General features: G+C 37.4%; 1 protein-coding gene across 3 annotated transcripts in view; it reads left to right on the top strand.

Annotated features, from left to right (window-relative positions):
- LOC137402320 (neural cell adhesion molecule L1-like) overlaps positions 1–14,388 on the top strand; it is a 40,887-nt gene extending 26,499 nt beyond the window's left edge. For 2 of the 3 annotated variants that reach the window (XM_068088826.1, XM_068088820.1), the window contains 9 exons: positions 1,927–2,092; positions 2,498–2,648; positions 2,909–3,052; positions 3,370–3,569; positions 4,088–4,271; positions 7,014–7,154; positions 8,464–8,542; positions 9,692–9,724; positions 13,156–14,388. In XM_068088826.1, the coding sequence (XP_067944927.1) occupies positions 1,927–2,092; positions 2,498–2,648; positions 2,909–3,052; positions 3,370–3,569; positions 4,088–4,271; positions 7,014–7,154; positions 8,464–8,542; positions 9,692–9,724; positions 13,156–13,327 (1,270 nt within the window). In that variant the 3' untranslated portion in view covers positions 13,328–14,388. The remainder of the gene's footprint in view (positions 1–1,926; positions 2,093–2,497; positions 2,649–2,908; positions 3,053–3,369; positions 3,570–4,087; positions 4,272–7,013; positions 7,155–8,463; positions 8,543–9,691; positions 9,725–13,155) is intronic. The other variant, XM_068088832.1, reaches the window with a different exon arrangement.
- The last annotated feature ends 3,925 nt before the right edge of the window (positions 14,389–18,313 follow it).

The raw sequence follows: 18,313 nt of genomic DNA, 5'->3' as shown, positions 1-18,313 counted from the left end.
TGATGTAAACTTTGAAAGTTACAGTTGTTTGACTAAGTTTGAAAACCTTTACAGTTGTTTTTATTTTCCTAATTTATATCAACTACACGACACACTTCTCTCATGATATGTAATTTGAAAGTTAGAATGGCAAATGCTGTTATATGTTAAATAAATACAAATCAATTTTCTGTCCAAAGACTTTCTTATTACCCGGGCAACGCCAGGTAGCGCAGCAAGTTAATATACTACATTTGACTTACTGCTGAAATAAATCAGAGTTATTCAGAAAGTCCCTTCCCACAAGTTGAACCTTTTGACAAGTTTTTTTCTGCTGTTCAAACTGTGATTGTTAAGGCACTTTACTAAAACATTTTTCTAGAAAAGAATATTGATGACAAATAAAGCTTAAGGAATGAAACAGAACCTATGATGGCCATAGGTTACCTGAAATAAGCTGGTCATGCTTTGAAATAGTAAAAAAAAACTGCGTTAATGATGTGAAAAGCTGCATTTATTAAATGAAAATGATGTTGGCTGCAAGATGTTGGTGGTGATTGAAAATTGAAGTGTTCGTCATTGATTTATAAAATCATTAGCTTTAAATAAAAGGATAACATTCAATTTAAAAATGTTCACCAATAAATGATGAAATTACCAAAATCAATGAGGAACTTGAAAGAATTTTTCACTATTTTCCAACTTTTGTTAACAAAAACTGTGATTGATAATTTCTGGCCTAAATGGTATATATTGTAGCAGATTTAGAATTTTTTCAGTAAAGTTGTAATTTAAAGTTATTTTTACATGTTGGAATATTATAACGGTTACCCTACAGAATGATATTTGATGGACTTGAAAAATTTGCGAATTCGTGGGCAAAAAATTTCGCGAATGGTTAAAATCTGTGAATAATTAGAGTTGTTGGCTTTTTTCTTAAAAGAAAAGGGCAGAATAGTCACATAAAGTTAAAAACTAGTCACCAGGTGCGATTAGTAAATATAGCCGAGTCCAAACTTTTTGTAACCATTGCCTGGGGTTTAGTTGCATCCATTGCCAAAGCATCGCAATTTTCACAAAGTTATTCAAAGTTGTCACAATTTCTTCCAAATTCAGCTAGCCGCCTTGGCAGTTTTTTTACTCTGGGATCGCCCTCAACAACTTCCACTAGTGAAGTTGATGAAATGTTCAGTGATGATTTTGATTTAGACATTATAGTATGTATATGATTTGATTTGTAGATACGTTTATATGTAGAATGGAAAGTCAAATAGAAAGTTGAACACGTGCTATACGCATGTGAAAGTTTTGTATATTGCTAACTTCTATTGCTAGCTCGATTCACGGTTGGATCTATTTGCATATGTGTTCCTCCACAAATAAAATAGTTCTCGAAAAATATAACTCCGTGAATAACGTTGTATGGAAGGGATATATCTTTGGAGCGTTCCACAATGGTTGTACAGTACAATGTTGTGGAGTTATTTTGCTTGTCTTTTCCTTCAGCAATCCTAATGGTAAATGGCAACTAAATCTAAACCATTTGTTAATGTTGAGTTGTCCTCTCGCTAATAGATCTGTTTGATAGTGTGGCTATGAAATTATTCAGTTATTAATGATTCAGTTTTTGCATCACGCATATTTCATGCCCATTGTTATAATTAGTATATCTCCTATCCAATGACATCTTCATTCATGTCTAATAGTTCACAAGGAAGTATGTTTTATAACTGCTTACATATGTACTAAACCTCAGAAAGATCTGTCTGTGCTTTTCATGTTTCTTTTAAATATAGTCCTGCAGTTTTAAAAGTTTTTTTCCACGAAATTTTTATAAATATATTAATTTGATTAGAAAAGGGATTGCCAGCTGGACTTGTTGGCAACTGTTGGATAAGCATTTTAACTATTATGTGTGTTCATCGTTAAACTTAATAAATTTGACAGGAATATGGATCGTAGTTACCCTCCCCCTTTTGAGTGGAAGAAACCACCAGGCGCTGAGGATGTAGTTGCTCAAGTTGAATTTAACACTATCAAGTTTAAAACGATAAAAGAAGCTGAGGGACAGTGGATTTGCGGAGCGGCTGGTTTTCCTAGTGCCATCATAACTGTATGTATGCAAGGTTTTTTTCTAATTCTACTGTTATAGAAAAACCATCTTAATATTCTTATCTGTATACTAGTAATGACTTGAGTAGATGACTTAATTCTAAGTTTTTACTAATGATGAGTGGATGAATTAGTTCTAAATGCTACTAATGACCTGAGTGGATGACTTGCATGATGAGTTGTAAAGTACTATTAATGACTTGATGGTCATGAGGGGGGGCACTGTATTTTTTTGGCGCCTCCCTCTGCCTTTGTGTGTTACTGTTTGCACCTGCCTCCATTGGTGTCACTTTCCTATATGTCCTTGCGCTAATGTTCTCTTTCCCCTGTTCTTCTGTACTTGGTATTTTACAAGTGATAGCGTGTCAAATTGCATTGCGCCTCAAGATTCTGTGGCTTGCTGCAGGTGGAAGTCGTGCTGTACCCTCAGATTCTGGAGGAAGAGATGATTGACCAGTTTGTTACAGTCGGCACAGACGTTGTTTTCGAGTGCAATACTATTGATAGTCCGGGTTCTACGCTGAAGTTTTACATCAATGGAGTGCAGGTTAACGGTGGTGAGTTGTAAGCTATAGAGTTATGACATCACAAAAGGCAGTATAACAGATACCATAAAACCTTTAATTGAATGCCATGGTGCTCTATTTTTCAACCCTTCGCTCAGGGTGGCGGTCAATTAGAGGTGGCGCTCAAATAGAGTTGGCGCTCAAATAGAGGTGGCGTTAAATTAGAGGTTTTACGGTAAGTAGGTGTGAGCAAGAGAATTATGCGAGCACAAATGGCACTCTGACAGAGTTCACTATCTTTTGCCTTGTAGATGGCCATGCATTTGCTAAACATTCAAGTAGTAGCAAAATTTTGGAAATTCCCAAAGTCCAACGAGAACACTCAAGCTCCGTTACCTGTGTGGTTACCAACGCTGCCGGCACTCGCTACAAAGCAGCTGAGCTGAATGTTTACAGTAAGTCATTCAATTTGTGCGTAACCTAACCACTCCATGTCTACAATATTGGTCAGGTACTGAAAAGATGCTCTTACATTTGCTTCTATGTTATGGCGATGTGGTCATAAATCTGTGGGCAGTGCATTAGGTTTGTCACTAGCTCACATTGGTTAGCTTAATTAGCAAGAGATAATACTATACTAGTTGATTTTCTGCAGCCCTATGCATTAAAATCTTCATTCCTAATAATTAAAACCCTGTTTATTGTTACCTCAAAATTCTGTGTTATATTATGTGAAGACGTGTCAATATTATATGCAAACTATTTCTAACAGAGAAGTCTAATCTTACCCTCACCCCACCTGATGGCATTATTCTTGAAAATTCCGACAATACTACAGACCGGACAAGGCTCAACTTCACCTGTCGAGCAGTGCTGGACCCAAAGGTCATTGATGCCAACATTCACTGGAGAACTAATCACTCCGAGCTAGCCAACAAAAAAGTAACACTAAAAAGGAATGATGTTGGAATTGTAAGTGTTTTATCTGTATTGCTTTCACCATAGTATGTATGCTGCCTCTCTTCTCTCTCTCTCTCTCTTTGATTGGCAGCAAGGTATACTAAAAAATTTTTCTCCTTGCTTTTTTGGTATGTCTTGCTGGTGTTTTTAAACCTGTGCAAGGCTGATGAATAACTATGGACAGCGTGCCACAATTCTAACCAGATACCACTGTGTACTTTAACTATACCATTTGTTAATGCTGAGTTGTCCTCTCGCTAATAGAAATGTATTTTGTAGTGTGGATATGCTATTATTTCATGGACATTATTACAATTAGTATATCTGTTATCTAATGATATCTTCATTCATATCTAATAGTTCACAAAGAAGTCTGTTTTATAACTGCTTACATATGTACTAAACTGCAGAAAGATCTGTCTGTGCTTTTCATGCTTTATAAAGCATTTAAAAGCTTTTTTCATAAAGTGTTTGTTCAAGCTCTGCTTTGTCCTAGTCTAACTTTGCTGATTACTAAATGATCTTTACAGGATATAAGCACAACCCGCTTCCTGAATCACACAATCAATTCAACACTACATTTCTCAGTAGGCTATAGCACAAAGAATTCGCTCTTAGGTTTCCACTGGTGGTGCGTCGTTGAAATGAAATTCGGAAATAGACCCGAGCCGATTGATGTGATGAGCGATGCAGTACCCTTCAGCTTTGGGGCAGGTATAAGCTTTGACAGATTCAGGTGTTTAGGTGCATCTGCTTCTTATTAATTCTAAGAGTTGTCCACACTTGTTTTTGAAAAAGCTCAATAGACAAAACTAGATACTTTTTAAACTGTTAACATGAAAACTACCAGCACCTCTGATGTAGTCGGTGTGTAGTTGGAACTCACAAATAGAACCAAAAGTTAAAGAATTACTTGAGATACACTTGACATTGTTTCAAGCAACAGTGGACCCTTTCATACCTGTTTATGGTTGGACACTTTCATATCTATTTATGGGTTATATCAGTGTGATTCCTTTGTTGAGACGGGGACAAGTAAATAGCTGGCTAATGATATTTCTTAATATGTGTTTTCAGTCTATTCCGTAACTGCTTACTGTATATGTTGTCAATTTATTGGTATGTTATAGTAAAATGTTCATGTCTGGAGTTGTATTCTCCCACTCATTTCTGTTAAGGCGACTGTGGTTTGAACGCTCTACATCAACTTCACCCTGCTGGAAATGTTATCGCTGAATTGAGATCATATCATCTACTAGAACTGATCTAGCTGTTACTCACATAACCACACAATAGAAGGTTCACAGGATTCTATAAAACAAAATAAACATTAATTTACTAGAAAAATGGTATAAACCTAAATTATATAGGATCTCGTAGTATCATGGAAATGCCTTCGCATGCAAAATGAAATATTTCTAATCAATAAAAAATTTTTGCTGGGGAAATACTTGCATGTTCTTTTACTAAAACTGACTTGCATAAGGTTTAGATGATTGCAAGTATTTTACAACATATAAATAGTATGTACATAATTTTAAATAGCTAATAAACCTCCAATATGCTTAAATAATAAATCAGGCCTCTACTGATCGATGATTGAATCACACCTTGTCATGATACTTATCACGGGTAAAACAGGATACGGTTTCCTAACCAATTGGAAGTTTATCAACAACTTTGTCACCTAATGACTTATTTCACATTTTATTCATTGTTGCAGAAGTTACAGTTGACTCAGGTATTTCATTTTTCAATTTATAAAATGTAATTCTCAACTAGAAATATTTTGATGGCCGTTTTTAGAAGTTATAGTTCAAAGTGTCATTGATTCAGCTAAATCACACGCCGCATTACAGTTGAAATTAAATGAAGAAAAGGAACGAATGTTGCTTTGTTTTCATGCACACATGACATGAGGGATTCACATGCACACATCACATGAGTGATTCACGCGCACACAGGAACTGAGTGATTCACGTGCACACATGACGAGTGATTCACGTGCACACATGACATGAGTGATTCACGTGCACACATGACATGAGTGATTCATGTGCACACATGACATGAGTGATTCACGTGCACACATGACATGAGTGATTCACGTGCACACATGACATGAGTGATTCACGGGCACACATGACATGAGTGATTCACGTGCACACATGACATGAGTGATTCACGTGCACACATGACATGAGTGATTCACGTGCACACATGACATGAGTGATTCACGGGCACACATGACATCAGTGATTCACGTGCACACATGACATGAGTGATTCACATACTATTTGTTCCTATTATTTCAACTGATTATGAGCAGTTTGAAATTTTTAATACATTGGAGCAAACCTGTTGTGTGTGTAGCGAACTTACCGGACCTCGCTCGTGCTCCATGAATGAACTGCTCTTCACCCCCAGGGCCATGCATTGTCATTGGGTTGGTCCCTTGAAACGAATTTACAATTAATATGGGAGCAGCCGTGCTTCGAAAATATTTTGCGTCGAGTTTTGTCACTACTTCGTTGTTCGGCGCCATTCAAATCAAGGATTGATTTATTCTGAAATTTATCATTTTAAAAATACCTATACGAACAATAAGGAAGACTTGTATTGTGTTACTATAGTGACATTTTATTCAGTAAGTAATAGTAGTCAGTAAGTAAGTAATAGTAATTTTTCTTGGCGTTCAGCCTATTAAACATCATGTAACAAGCTACGAGCAATTTTAAATAGTTTGTCTACCTTTCATAAAAGACTGAGAAGATTTTGCAGACTGAATTTAGATAATAAATGGTCTTAAGACACCCATCTCTATTATTCTAAATCGAACTAAACATCTCCAACTTTCGTTCCTAAAAAGCTAGGCTACGTCAAATGTTTATGGGCGGAGCTTGTGATGATTATGTTGTTTTCGAGACGGACATTGAAACGCTGTGAAAAAGCTTTCATGACTTTGAAAGTTAGTAGACCAATCTTTATTTTGAGTACAAAATCGGAATCAGTGTGTCTGGTTAACCTAAAATCAATGATAAAATTTGTACGTGACAGTTATGGTTTATGACACAGTCATTCATATTGATTGCATACACGAAAGGTTCAATTAAGATTCAATAATTACAGAATACATTGAAGCAATTTGTATACAATTACAACAAAAATAAATTGAAAAAAACTTAAACCACATGTAGAACTAATATTTTAGAATAAAAAAGGTTTTATTGTTACTTTTACTTAGCGACGCAAACATGGAAATGAATTCTTGGCAATCGGATGTATGGCGTAACCATAGACCTAATAACTATACTGTTATACTACCTATAATACTATACTAATAACTATGTATAGTTAATAGGTCTATGGGCTTAACACTAGATGCAGTGAAAGTTTAGTTGAACTATGCAACTATATTATTTAAGTTTATAACCGAATCTGCTCGTTTGTTTACAGATCCTCCTAGTTCTGTAGCAGACAAGTCAGGGTTCAGCGACTGGTGGTTGGTTGGATTAATTCTAGCAATCTGTTTTGTGGTGCTCATCATAATCCTTGTTGTGTGTTGCGTACGACAGCAAAAGGGGGAGGAGTATAGAGGTGAGTTGTCAAGCATCACTTGTAGCTAGTGGTCACTCGTAGCTAGTAGTCACTCGTAGTCACTCGTAGCTAGTAGTCACTCGTAGCTAGTAGTCACTCGGAGCTAGTAGTCACTCGTAGCTAGTAATCACTCGTACCTAGTAATCACTCGTAGCTAGTAGTTACTTGTAGCTAGTAGTCACTGTTAGCTGATTATTTGGTATTCTTTATAAATGTGTCATGATCACAGAAACCATGGTTAAGTCGGGATTATAAGATTTAGAGTTATCTGCATTAACAGAAGGAGAAAATTCTCAGTTATTTTGCAAAAAAATTTTGGTTCTAGCTTCATTACAGCAGATTTTATGGTCAATAAACTGAATGCATGTTTACCATGGGTGCGAAAACATAGTTCCGAGAAAACTGGTGTTAAAGTCTGAGAAACGAAAATCGATGCACAGTTTTGTTTACATTTCAAAACGTCATAGCAACCAATATTAAGAGGTTGTGATATTTATCTAGATTTCTGTCTTTATATCAAAAACATTATGCTGAATTTAAAAATCTAAACAGATTTTGGCTGGTTGTCATAGAAATGGCTGTATATCTATAAGAAAATTTATTACCTAATTTTGCCGATATTAAAAACGGCTTGGCAGTGCCGCGATATTGAGCACAACCGTAGTATGATCAACAAAATTTTTAAAAAAATAATAACAGTAACATATTTCACATCATCGGTCACTCTATACTTTGATCTTGCAAATTCGAATAATTTTTCTTATAATCAAATCTTATTAAATCGAATAATTATTATTATAATTAAATATTGTGAAAATCTTATAAGAATGGTTAGGAATATATCATGGTCATTCCCTTTACTTACACTACTTTTGGCATCAGTTGGAATACCAAAGTACTCATTATAAGTGTCCAAAATGTCAGAATTATCCTTCAAATCGGCAAAAAAGAAACGATTACGTTTTTCGGACGCCATTTTTTAGTACTTCCTGTTTAGCATAGCAACGGTTTTAAGAGTTTTTTCCTGAGGTTTTAAGACATGTATTATCTAAACTGACTTCAGATTGAGAAAGATCACTCTTTGATTGGTCCAGAAGCACGTGTTACAAAACTCCTTACCAAAATTATAAATTTAGTTAATGAAACTTTAAAGTCGAATATCTCAACTTCGTGATTTGCGACTTAACCATGGTTTCTGTGACCGCGACCCAAATAGTAGTAGTTATAGTTACATAGCTTGTATGTAGATTGACCTTAGTATGTTGATTACATGGCGGCTGAATAGTCATTGTTTGCTGTTGTTGTGCAGTGGCTGAAAAGGAAAAGCTGGCTGGACACAATGTGAATGATAGCATAGGACAGCAAACCTTCCTAGACTATAAGAGGCCGTAAGTTTACAACCAGATTTTCAACGTTCTATTTTCCATAGCTTGCAACTTGCCAGAAGTAGAATAACTCTATTGTTTCAACATTAGGTTGAATTAGATCAGTCACATTCCATTGATGAAATTTGTATGAAGGAGTTTTGATCTTTTCAAAGTTCAATAAAATTAAGTTTACTGACCAGAAAATATTTATTCGAAAGAAACGTGGAAGGTTGTGCGACAAATCTTTTTAATGCATGGAACGGCTGTGCATGGCACTATTTGCGACAAGGCTTCTTTTCCCTCGTCTCTATGATCTCTTCTACTTCACTCCTAGAAGAGTATTTGGCTCACGAATGCCATGTTGATTATTAAACTGGTAAAGTTGACGGGTATATTGCTTGTATTGACAGACAGCTGCGTGCAGTAGAACTAAATTCCTTAGCAATAAATATCCAAAAAAGTGCAAAAACAATTCTGTTATAAGTTTTGTAGGATTGACGAATAGTTGGCTATCTCAAAAAAAAACTTCCAACAATGTCTCGGAAAAAGAGGATTTGATTTTTTAGTCAGCCAAGTAGATAGTCAGTTGCATAGCTGTTATCTTTATCATAACAAAAGCCGTGTTCGTCTGTCGGTTTGTTCATCGTTCATGATAGGCCAATACACTAAGAACTGCAACACTACACTGCTCACTAGCATTTCTGAAGAATTGTGCATATAGTTATTACACATGACAATCTTTCACGGTGCGCTGGACTGCCACGGTACTAGTAACTATACTTCGTGTCTGTCATTAGCCCATGTTACTGCTCACGCATAGGCATGAGTACAAATTATTCCATGAGAGAATTACTCCAAATCAAAAAATTGCCTATCCCATAATCGTTTGTATGATTGTTACACACATATTCCTTTCTTAAAACATTGCGGATTTGAGATAAGGTAGCAATGACCTTTATTAATATTCATAGAGTTCTTCAATCGTTTATCGCTTCCATGGAATGTGACTGATTTATAATGTCATAGCATAAGCTTTTAGACTTGCTTCCATAGTTCCACTTGGTTTCAGCTTACATCTATGAATAGTCAGATATCAACTGTCATCTTTTATGGTACTGATGTTCCTTTTCTTTGTTTGTATCCTCATCTCTTACTCTATTCTTTCCATAGAGCTACTGGAGGCTATATGCCAATGAGCACGAGGTATACTGTCTGTTTTTGTGGTGCCACAGCCTCGCTTAGCCAGACCTCTTCTTGCAGCTAACCCAGGGGGTTCACTCTCAACTTTCAGCCCCAAAGGCTCGAAGAAAAAAAGCTTGTTTTTTTGACACTCTAGAGTGTTTTTATAAAAAAGGATATTTTTTTGACTTGGTACATGAATACCCCTTTCCACACAGTGGAAAGGGGTATTCATGAGCAAAAAAGGGGCCATTAGTCTGTGGTGATAAGGGATAGTTTTTTTTATTAATGCAGGTAAGTGGACAGGGTGCATTTTATAACATCTCAGACTAGCCTTTGGGGATGAATAGAAGAAAGTGAGCCCCCTGGGGCAGCTAACCAGCTCATCAGACTTTGCTATCAACTTATTCCTTGTTTCTCTAACATTTTGCTCATTAAAAATGGGAGACCTTATTTGCAATTTATAGTAAACGGTTTGGGCTAGACTAGCAGTCTGTTACTTGGGCTCACTCGGCTGGACTCTGAGTGTGGGGATTGTTTGGGATGAAGCAATAGCCAGGAGTTGTCTGCTTTATGTTCAAAGATGAACTTGCGCAACATTTTCGTAGATTTGATCAAAAAGCATCGATATTTTTTACCATTCGAAATTGTTTTTTATGTTTGAGATAATTTGACTGCCAGGATGTTTCAAGGTTAAAGTTGACAAAGTTTGGTTGTGGTTAAAACACTCAGATTAAGTGAAAGTGCAAGCATGACGTCTGTAATTGCAAAGAGGCAGACAGAATAGGGATGCGCCACATTGCAACTTGAACACAATAGCTGATATTAACTAGAGCAATGATAGCAACTAGTGATGTCATTTCGGCATGTATTTTTGTTCTTAGCTTTTTAATCCCGATCAGGTTTGTTGATTTTAATCTTGAAACATCCTGTCACGCAGATCCCCCAAACATCAAACACAATTGCAAATAATAGAAAAATACCAATACTTGGTGATAAAATATACTAAAATTTTGTGCAAGTCCATCTTTAAAGAGCTTTCAACGGCTTGCTGCATGCTCTTGTCTGCTGCAATTTAGTAAAGTATATATACAATGTGAGTGTGAGGGCAGCACAGCTCTAACTCAATCTACATATTCTATTGTGGTTGATACTATCAACTCTTGAGACAAACAATCATTGCATTGCTTATCTTATTAGTTGTTAGTCATAGTTTACTGTTAGTTGGCACTAGCACTCAGTTAGCGCATGCTAGTAAACCTGCCGAGTCTTGTCATGACAGTAGACCTGCCGAGTCTTGTCATGACAGTAGACCTGCCCAGTCTTGTCATGACAGTAAACATGCCCAGTCTTGTCATGACAGTAGACCTGCCGAGTCTTGTAATGACAGTAGACCTGCCCAGTCTTGTCATGACAGTAAACCTGATCAGTCTTGTCATGACAGTAGACATGCCCAGTCTTGTCATGACAGTAGACATGCCCAGTCTTGTCATGACAGTAGACATGCCCAGTCTTGTCATGTTGGTAGACATGCCCAGTCTTGTCATGTCGGTAGACATGCCCAGTCTTGTCATGACGGTAGACATGCCCAGTCTTGTCATGACGGTAGACATGCCCAGTTTTGTCATGACAGTAGAACTGCCCAGTCTTGTCATGACAGTAGAACTGCCTAGTCTGTCCATGAGAGCAGACCTGTCCAGTCTCTTCATGAGAGCAGACATACCCAGTCTATTCGTGGAATCAGACCTGCCTAGTCTGGTCATGGGAGCAGGTTTTCGGAACCTGCTTAAAGCAGCAGGCCTACCCACATCGGTCATGACCTTAGATATGTTCAATCTACTCGCAGCTGAAAACTATCCCACCTTGGTTGTACTAATACTTCACTAACACATTATTTGGTGTGAAATTCCTGTTGTAGAAGTTTTTTGGGTGTATGCATGTTGTGACATGTCTGAATTACCAATACCCTTCTTTGATGTGTGGTCCACAATGATCGCCATTTATGAGCTCTCAGAAATACAAATCACATCCAAGAAAATAATTGTGCTGCAGTGAGTTGACCAGATTTAATTCGGAGTAGCTTGGTGGGCTTTCCTCTTTTATATTGGTCACTTATAGAGCTCTCAATCCTTGAAACACAAAACTAATCCATAGTAATATTTATTTTTTACGTTAAAATTCTTCTATGTTGGAGCAAATGTTTTTAAAATTACACATTGTCATGTTTGATTTTTTCTATTTAACAAAAAACGGTGCAATGCTTAGCAACGCACAAGTGTGATGGTGAAGTGAACGATATAAAGAGGCGCAATAAGCTTACATTAAAATGTAGTTTAGTTCATGTATTTTTATTATTGCGACATTTCGTTATTTATTCTTATCAACATTTTGCGCTTATTAACAAAATTGCAGCACTTCGAAAAATCTCGAACTTAGTATGTAGGAATTATTTCGCATGCCGTGACAAATCTTATGCCAAAACCCATGTATAGAGGTGATCATAGGCCTATGTTTGACTGTTGGGTTGTTAGCTGTTACTATGAAGATTACAGGTTACTAGTGTTGGCTGTAGTGTTGGCTGTAGTGTTGACTGTGGTGTTGATTGTAGTGTTGGCCGTAGTTTTAGCTGCGGTGTTGACTGTAGTGTTGACTGTAGTTTTAGCTGTAGTGTTGGCTGTAGTGTTGGCTTAAGTGTTGACTGTAGTGTTAGCTGTGGTGTTGACTGTAGTGTTGGCCGTAGTGTTGGTTGTAGCATTGGCTGTAGCGTTGGCTGTAGCGTTGGCTGTAGCGTTGGCTGTAGTGTTGACTGGAGTGTTGACTGTAGCATTGGCTGTAGCGTTAGCAATGCTGTACAAGTTATAGATGCAGTTTACCGTATGCTTTTAATATGCTAGGATGCGCACTTGAGTTTTCATAACATCGTTTTGCTACTTTTGGCTGCCGATTGAGACCTGTACACGCATCTGCTGTATGTAATATTTCAGTGAATGCATTTTTGTATGCTTGTATACTGGCTTACTTGTATGAAGTAATTGGGCAGTGTTTGTACACTGATTTGTTAGCATTGTACTGACACATAATGATATACATGTACTGCCACACTGGCATACACTTGTTCAGTAGCATATATTAATTCCCTAATTTGCCCTCTGAAGTTGGAATATATTGGAACATATATATAAATTGTATATTCATATTCTCGCATATACTGGAACCCTAAGTATAAAACAATACGATGATTTACCGATACATAATGTTTGTACATTGTCAGTCTGTTTACCAATGCAGGTACGACAATCATGCTAGCTTCCGAGTTTATAAAATATTAGAAGAGGAAATAATTGCAGAGATAGAGTATGCAGCTGTTTTGTTCTCATGCTGTTCCTTTCCTTCCTGCTCACTACTTTGGTCGGGTCTGAAATAGTTTTCTGTAAAAATTTGCTTTTACTTTGCAGTGATCAGGATCCCATGCCAGGTAGTCGAAGCTCTCTGGATAGGAGTGAAAAAGCAATTGACTCGGACAGCGAAGGTATGGATGAGTACGGAGATATCGACCCTGGAAGATTCAATGAGGATGGTTCATTCATCGGACAGTATGGCAAGGTGTCCAGTAATATGGAGGTTTAGTCACTGAAAGCTTTCTAGTCCAATCATGTGCCTGCATATGAACACAAGCAAAGTAGTGCACTGCTCAATCATTCAGGCCATGCTGGTTTTATAAACACAAACTATGTCGGTTTGTTGTTGTACTTTACGTTCATGGATTCTGTGGCTAGTGGCGAGAGATATGGCTGACCGGCGATATCTTCTGATAAAAAAATTCCAACACGAGATGGCTTCAACGGTCCCTCTCATGACTTCGCTGGTGGACATTTTTCATGGTGACTATAATTTGGACAAAGTTATTCCCTTGTCGCTAGACAACTGACATGGCAAAACAACGACCCGAGTGTCTCAATCCATAAATGTATATTTCTCTCACGGTCGGGCAGTGTCTGTGATTGTCAATGGATCTCACAAGTAATTCACTGCTGCAAAGAGTAGGACTCCGGTTCTACGTGTAATCGCAAGGTGGCATTCCAAGGATTTATAATAGATTATTTAAACTATTCATATTTTTGACATCTAAAAATTTTATATTGAGTCATGGACTCTGTCCGTAATGAGCCATGAACTCTGTCGGTATTGAGCCATGGACTCTGTTTGTACCGAGCCATGAACTCTGTCCGTAATGAGCCATGAACTCTGTCGGTATTGAGCCTGCCTTCCGACTGCATTGGCTTCACTCAAAATGCTTCATCGTAAGGATTTTCTTTAATGTTCTCTCAGTTTTGCTGTTATTTATATTCAATATCTTCTGTCTCTAGTCAGATCAAATCAAACAATTTTTGTATTATATTGCTTGTCAATCAGTTATTATATCATCATCATATAACAGTGCGAAGATTTTTCTGAGATAAACGATATTCACATAATGGAACTGCTTTGTATTGGTATTGTTAATGGTTGTAGTGGTAGCTTAAGATAGCATGTCAATGAAAATTATTTGTATACACGTATGTATTCAGCTCGACACCCTACAGGTTTATGAGAAATTCTATTACTGGATATTTAGCCACATTATATTATTCTATTATATATATTTCAATGTCGCTATGTTTGCTATATAATTATTGTTGTACAAATGATCATCCATATCTGTATACTATTTCTTATTTGCAGTCCTTAAATAGAGTTTCACTGTGAGCAGCCTCTTCAAGACTTCATTATGCAAATGTTGAATAAGTTTCTTTCTCAATTCTTTTTGTTTTGACTACTGATTACCATTCTGTGTATTACAGACGGATCTTTTTTAATATATCTGCTTGTCAAAACATCAACTTGCCACTGCATAGTCACATCGTCACGTTTCCTTTCCGTGTGCTAATGCTGCCACCATAGTTGAAACATTGTTATATCGCCGAGTTGTATTGCATTTTAGAAATGTCTTTGTCAAAGGCCTTGACAAATGAGCAAAAGATTTCTAGCACGGATATTTCGTGTAATGAAGAAAGCTGATCATACGATGATGAAATCGTAGTTATTTAGTATTGGCATTTCGGTTCAGCCAATAGAGTACAGCCTGGCTCAAAATCTGGGCCTTTTTCTCAGCGAGAGACCAATGCGAATGTGCAATGGATAAAACAAGATTTTCCAAGTAAATCACTGCTCACAGCACACTCTGAGGAAAAGATTCGGTAACTTTGTGCGGAAACACTGTGGTGAACACTCGCAGCTGGAAACTCTACAGCATGTTTGTCGGTCTTTAAAATAAAGCAATAACAACAATGCGGCATTGCATATGCCTAAAGCTCATGCAGGTTAAATTTGTATTTGGCAATATTGCTATTGACAATAATTGTTTAGGCCCAATTCTGTCACTATCTATTTGTTATTTATGTTATTATTATAAGCTAATTAGACAGCGCAAGGGTAACACTCCATCCTTTTAGCTCGGATGACCTGAGTATTTCCATAGAGTTTGTGGTTATATAGCGGCTTCATAGGAATGGGTAGGTATATCAGGCAGATCAGCAAACTCTTGTTGACATTGTCTATAAAACACCATGTTGATTAATGACCGATATATTCCTATAGATTCTTTGCAAAGAATCTTATAAATAGAGTATGTATGTTCAGGTGTTACTAGTAGGTGTAGTAGAACTACTGACATGAAAACTACAAGTGGGGCTCAACTGCAGAATGTAAGTAATTATAGAACTAAAGCACAGATTTGGTTAAACCTTTATTATTAATAACCAGTGCCTGGTTATTAGCCTGTCTTGACAAACTGGTTTTTGCGGAGATGTCCCCCCGGCGAGCGAGGCGACAACTCCGCAAAAACAACAGTTTGTCAAGACAGGCTAGGCAGTTATCTGCAAGGTCATGCGGACAGCAAATTATAACCAGTGCATATTTCAAACAATTTTAGTACTATCACGAGCTGCCATTATAGGCACAGAACTTCAAAAAGAAATCTACTATATAAACGGCAATCGTTGTCTGTCTGTGTATGTATGTATGTATGTGTGTGTCCGCCTTATAGAGCGGTCTTTCCTTTTTTTGTCGTACGAATTTCTGTCGTACGAAGCTAACTGAATTAATACGTATGAGTAGTAACAGTAAATAAATTATAGAGCGGTTTTTCTTTTTCCATTCAGTCGCACGAAGCCAACTGAATTATTATGAGTAGTAAATACCATAATTTCAGACTATTAGCTGCTGCTTTTTTCTGACGATTTGAACCAAGCGGCTTATATTGAGGTACGGCGACTCTGTGGTTTTGCTTTCACTGCTAGGGCGCATTTACCAAAATCTCCGATTAGCACGCCTCTTTACAGTACCCAACGGTACTGTTCCGATTTAAACAGCAAAGTTGCTGCTGTGTTAAAAACACCGTCCTGAGCTCTGCGGCCTACACAAAGGTGCCTATACAGCTATACAAATGTATTACTCATTAAATAAAATAAGTTAATGAGTAGTACTTTACATGTAATTAATATTTACTGCCAACGTGTACCGAGAAGATCATGTGAATGTTTGTTTCTTGGGGCCACTGGAAAAAATGCTGTTCTCACCGACTAAATTTATACATCAAAAAGGTGAGCCCTTATCATTCAATGTTGTATTGTCTATAAATTGCCACACCTCCACTACATAACCCTTTCACTTGCGTCCATGTACAAATTTAGCTATCAGCCTACTGCCAACCATTTTGCTGATATTGCTTCATGGTATGTATACAATATTTTTTTAATTTCAAACTCCATTTAGAACGTTTATTTTGGTTATACATTTCATTTTGCCAACATTTTAACAAACACTGCTATGCAAAAAATTCATTGTATTCATACTTGGTGCATTGATAAAGCGATGTGAAGCTACAAAGCTAAAACAATCCTCTACAATGTTCCTTATTCTTACAAAACCATTGCTTTCACCACCATCAGAGTCAGTGCTGCTATTGCTATTTTAATTGTCTGTGTAATCACAAAAATCTGAATCGGCTATAATGTCATCAACATAAGTAGTTATTTGTTTTCTAACTTGGACGCATTTAATGAACTTGCACAAAAAATCTTCGTTTTTATGTTGGAAAATCTCAAACAAAGATTTAAAATTAAACTTTAGGCTAATTTTATAGAGAAATTTTAGGACAACACTGTCACTACCATGAAAGTCTCAAAGATAGTTGGTTATGTTATTAACGAATAATAAAATTCAGTTACTAGCAATTGCTGGAAAAGTCGCAAAAATGTGTCTACGGCGATGGACCATAGAAAATGCATAAATGAGTCTACTTCAGTGAAAGGGTTGGAAATGTTAGATTTGCCACTGTTTGTGATAGTAAACTTGTTCATTTCCTTCCGCAACTGAGTTACTTTTACTTTTTTTCCAGCTACGAGTACTACAGCTACTACAGAACTTGCACGGGTACTGCTACTGCATGTTACCTACTAAATTTCTACATCGAAAAGGTTAGTACTTCTTATTCAATGTTCTATTGTCTGTGAATTGCCACACCTCCACTACTTACAGCGTTGGATTTGCAACCGTTCGTGATAGTAAGCATGTTCATTTCCTTCCGCAGCTGACTAACTTTTATTTTTTTTCCAGCTATGAGTACCACAGAACTACAGCTACTACAAAACTTGCACAGCACTCCGAGCGTTGCGATAGGCGACGGTGAGAAGAAAGCGAGCAGCGTATATTACAAAAATCACACCATCTCATTCACCTTTAGAAACGCTTGAAGCAGTACAATGCCTCCCAAAAAGCCTACTGCCCAAACGCAAGAGCATATTGATTCCCGTAGAGAAAGAGACCGAATTCGCAAAGCAGCAGCTAGATGAGCAGAAACTGCAGAGCAAACACAGCTACGCCCACAACGAAACTGAACTGCTACTGCATCTGCTAGAAGTGCAGAAACTGCAGAGCAAACACAGCTATGCCTACAACAAAACAGAATAGCCACTGCATCTGCTAGAAGTGCAGAAACTGCAGAGCAAACACAGCTACGCCTACAACGAAACAGAATAGCAGCTGCTAGAAGATCAGAATTTGCTGAACCAACAAAGGTACATCAAGAGCAGGCCAGAATAGATGCTGCAGCTACTAGAAGTGCAGACTGTTGAGCCGACCCAGCAGCGAATCAAACGGCTCAGAGCAGCCGGTACAACAGCCAGATGTGCAGAAACCTCCAAGCAGATGCAGCGGCGACAAGAACATGATGCACTAGCTACAACAGCTGCTCAGCGAGCTGAATTTTCAGACCAGATAAACGGCGTCAACAGCAAAGTGCACTAACTACAGCAGCTGCTACCAGGCGCCGTGTGTGGGCAGAATACTTCGCACTTGACTACAGTCCTGCAACACAGTATAGGGCCGAATTTTTCTATGGGATGAATGTCCAAAAATGCTCCAGATGTAATACCTTACGTTGGGAAGGCGAAAGGCCATATATGTAGTTTATATAGTAGATTTTATTGATAATAAATTTTATCAACACAACCACATTACTGCTGCACAGTTTGTATATACCATGTCAAAAAACAGGCTATAGACGAAGAACTG

This window comes from Watersipora subatra, chromosome 1 (assembly GCF_963576615.1).
Source record: "Watersipora subatra chromosome 1, tzWatSuba1.1, whole genome shotgun sequence".
In the NCBI taxonomy this organism is placed as follows: domain Eukaryota; kingdom Metazoa; phylum Bryozoa; class Gymnolaemata; order Cheilostomatida; family Watersiporidae; genus Watersipora; species Watersipora subatra.
The sequence above is the reverse complement of the archived record's forward strand: the minus strand, read 5'-3'. Positions and strand labels throughout refer to the sequence as shown.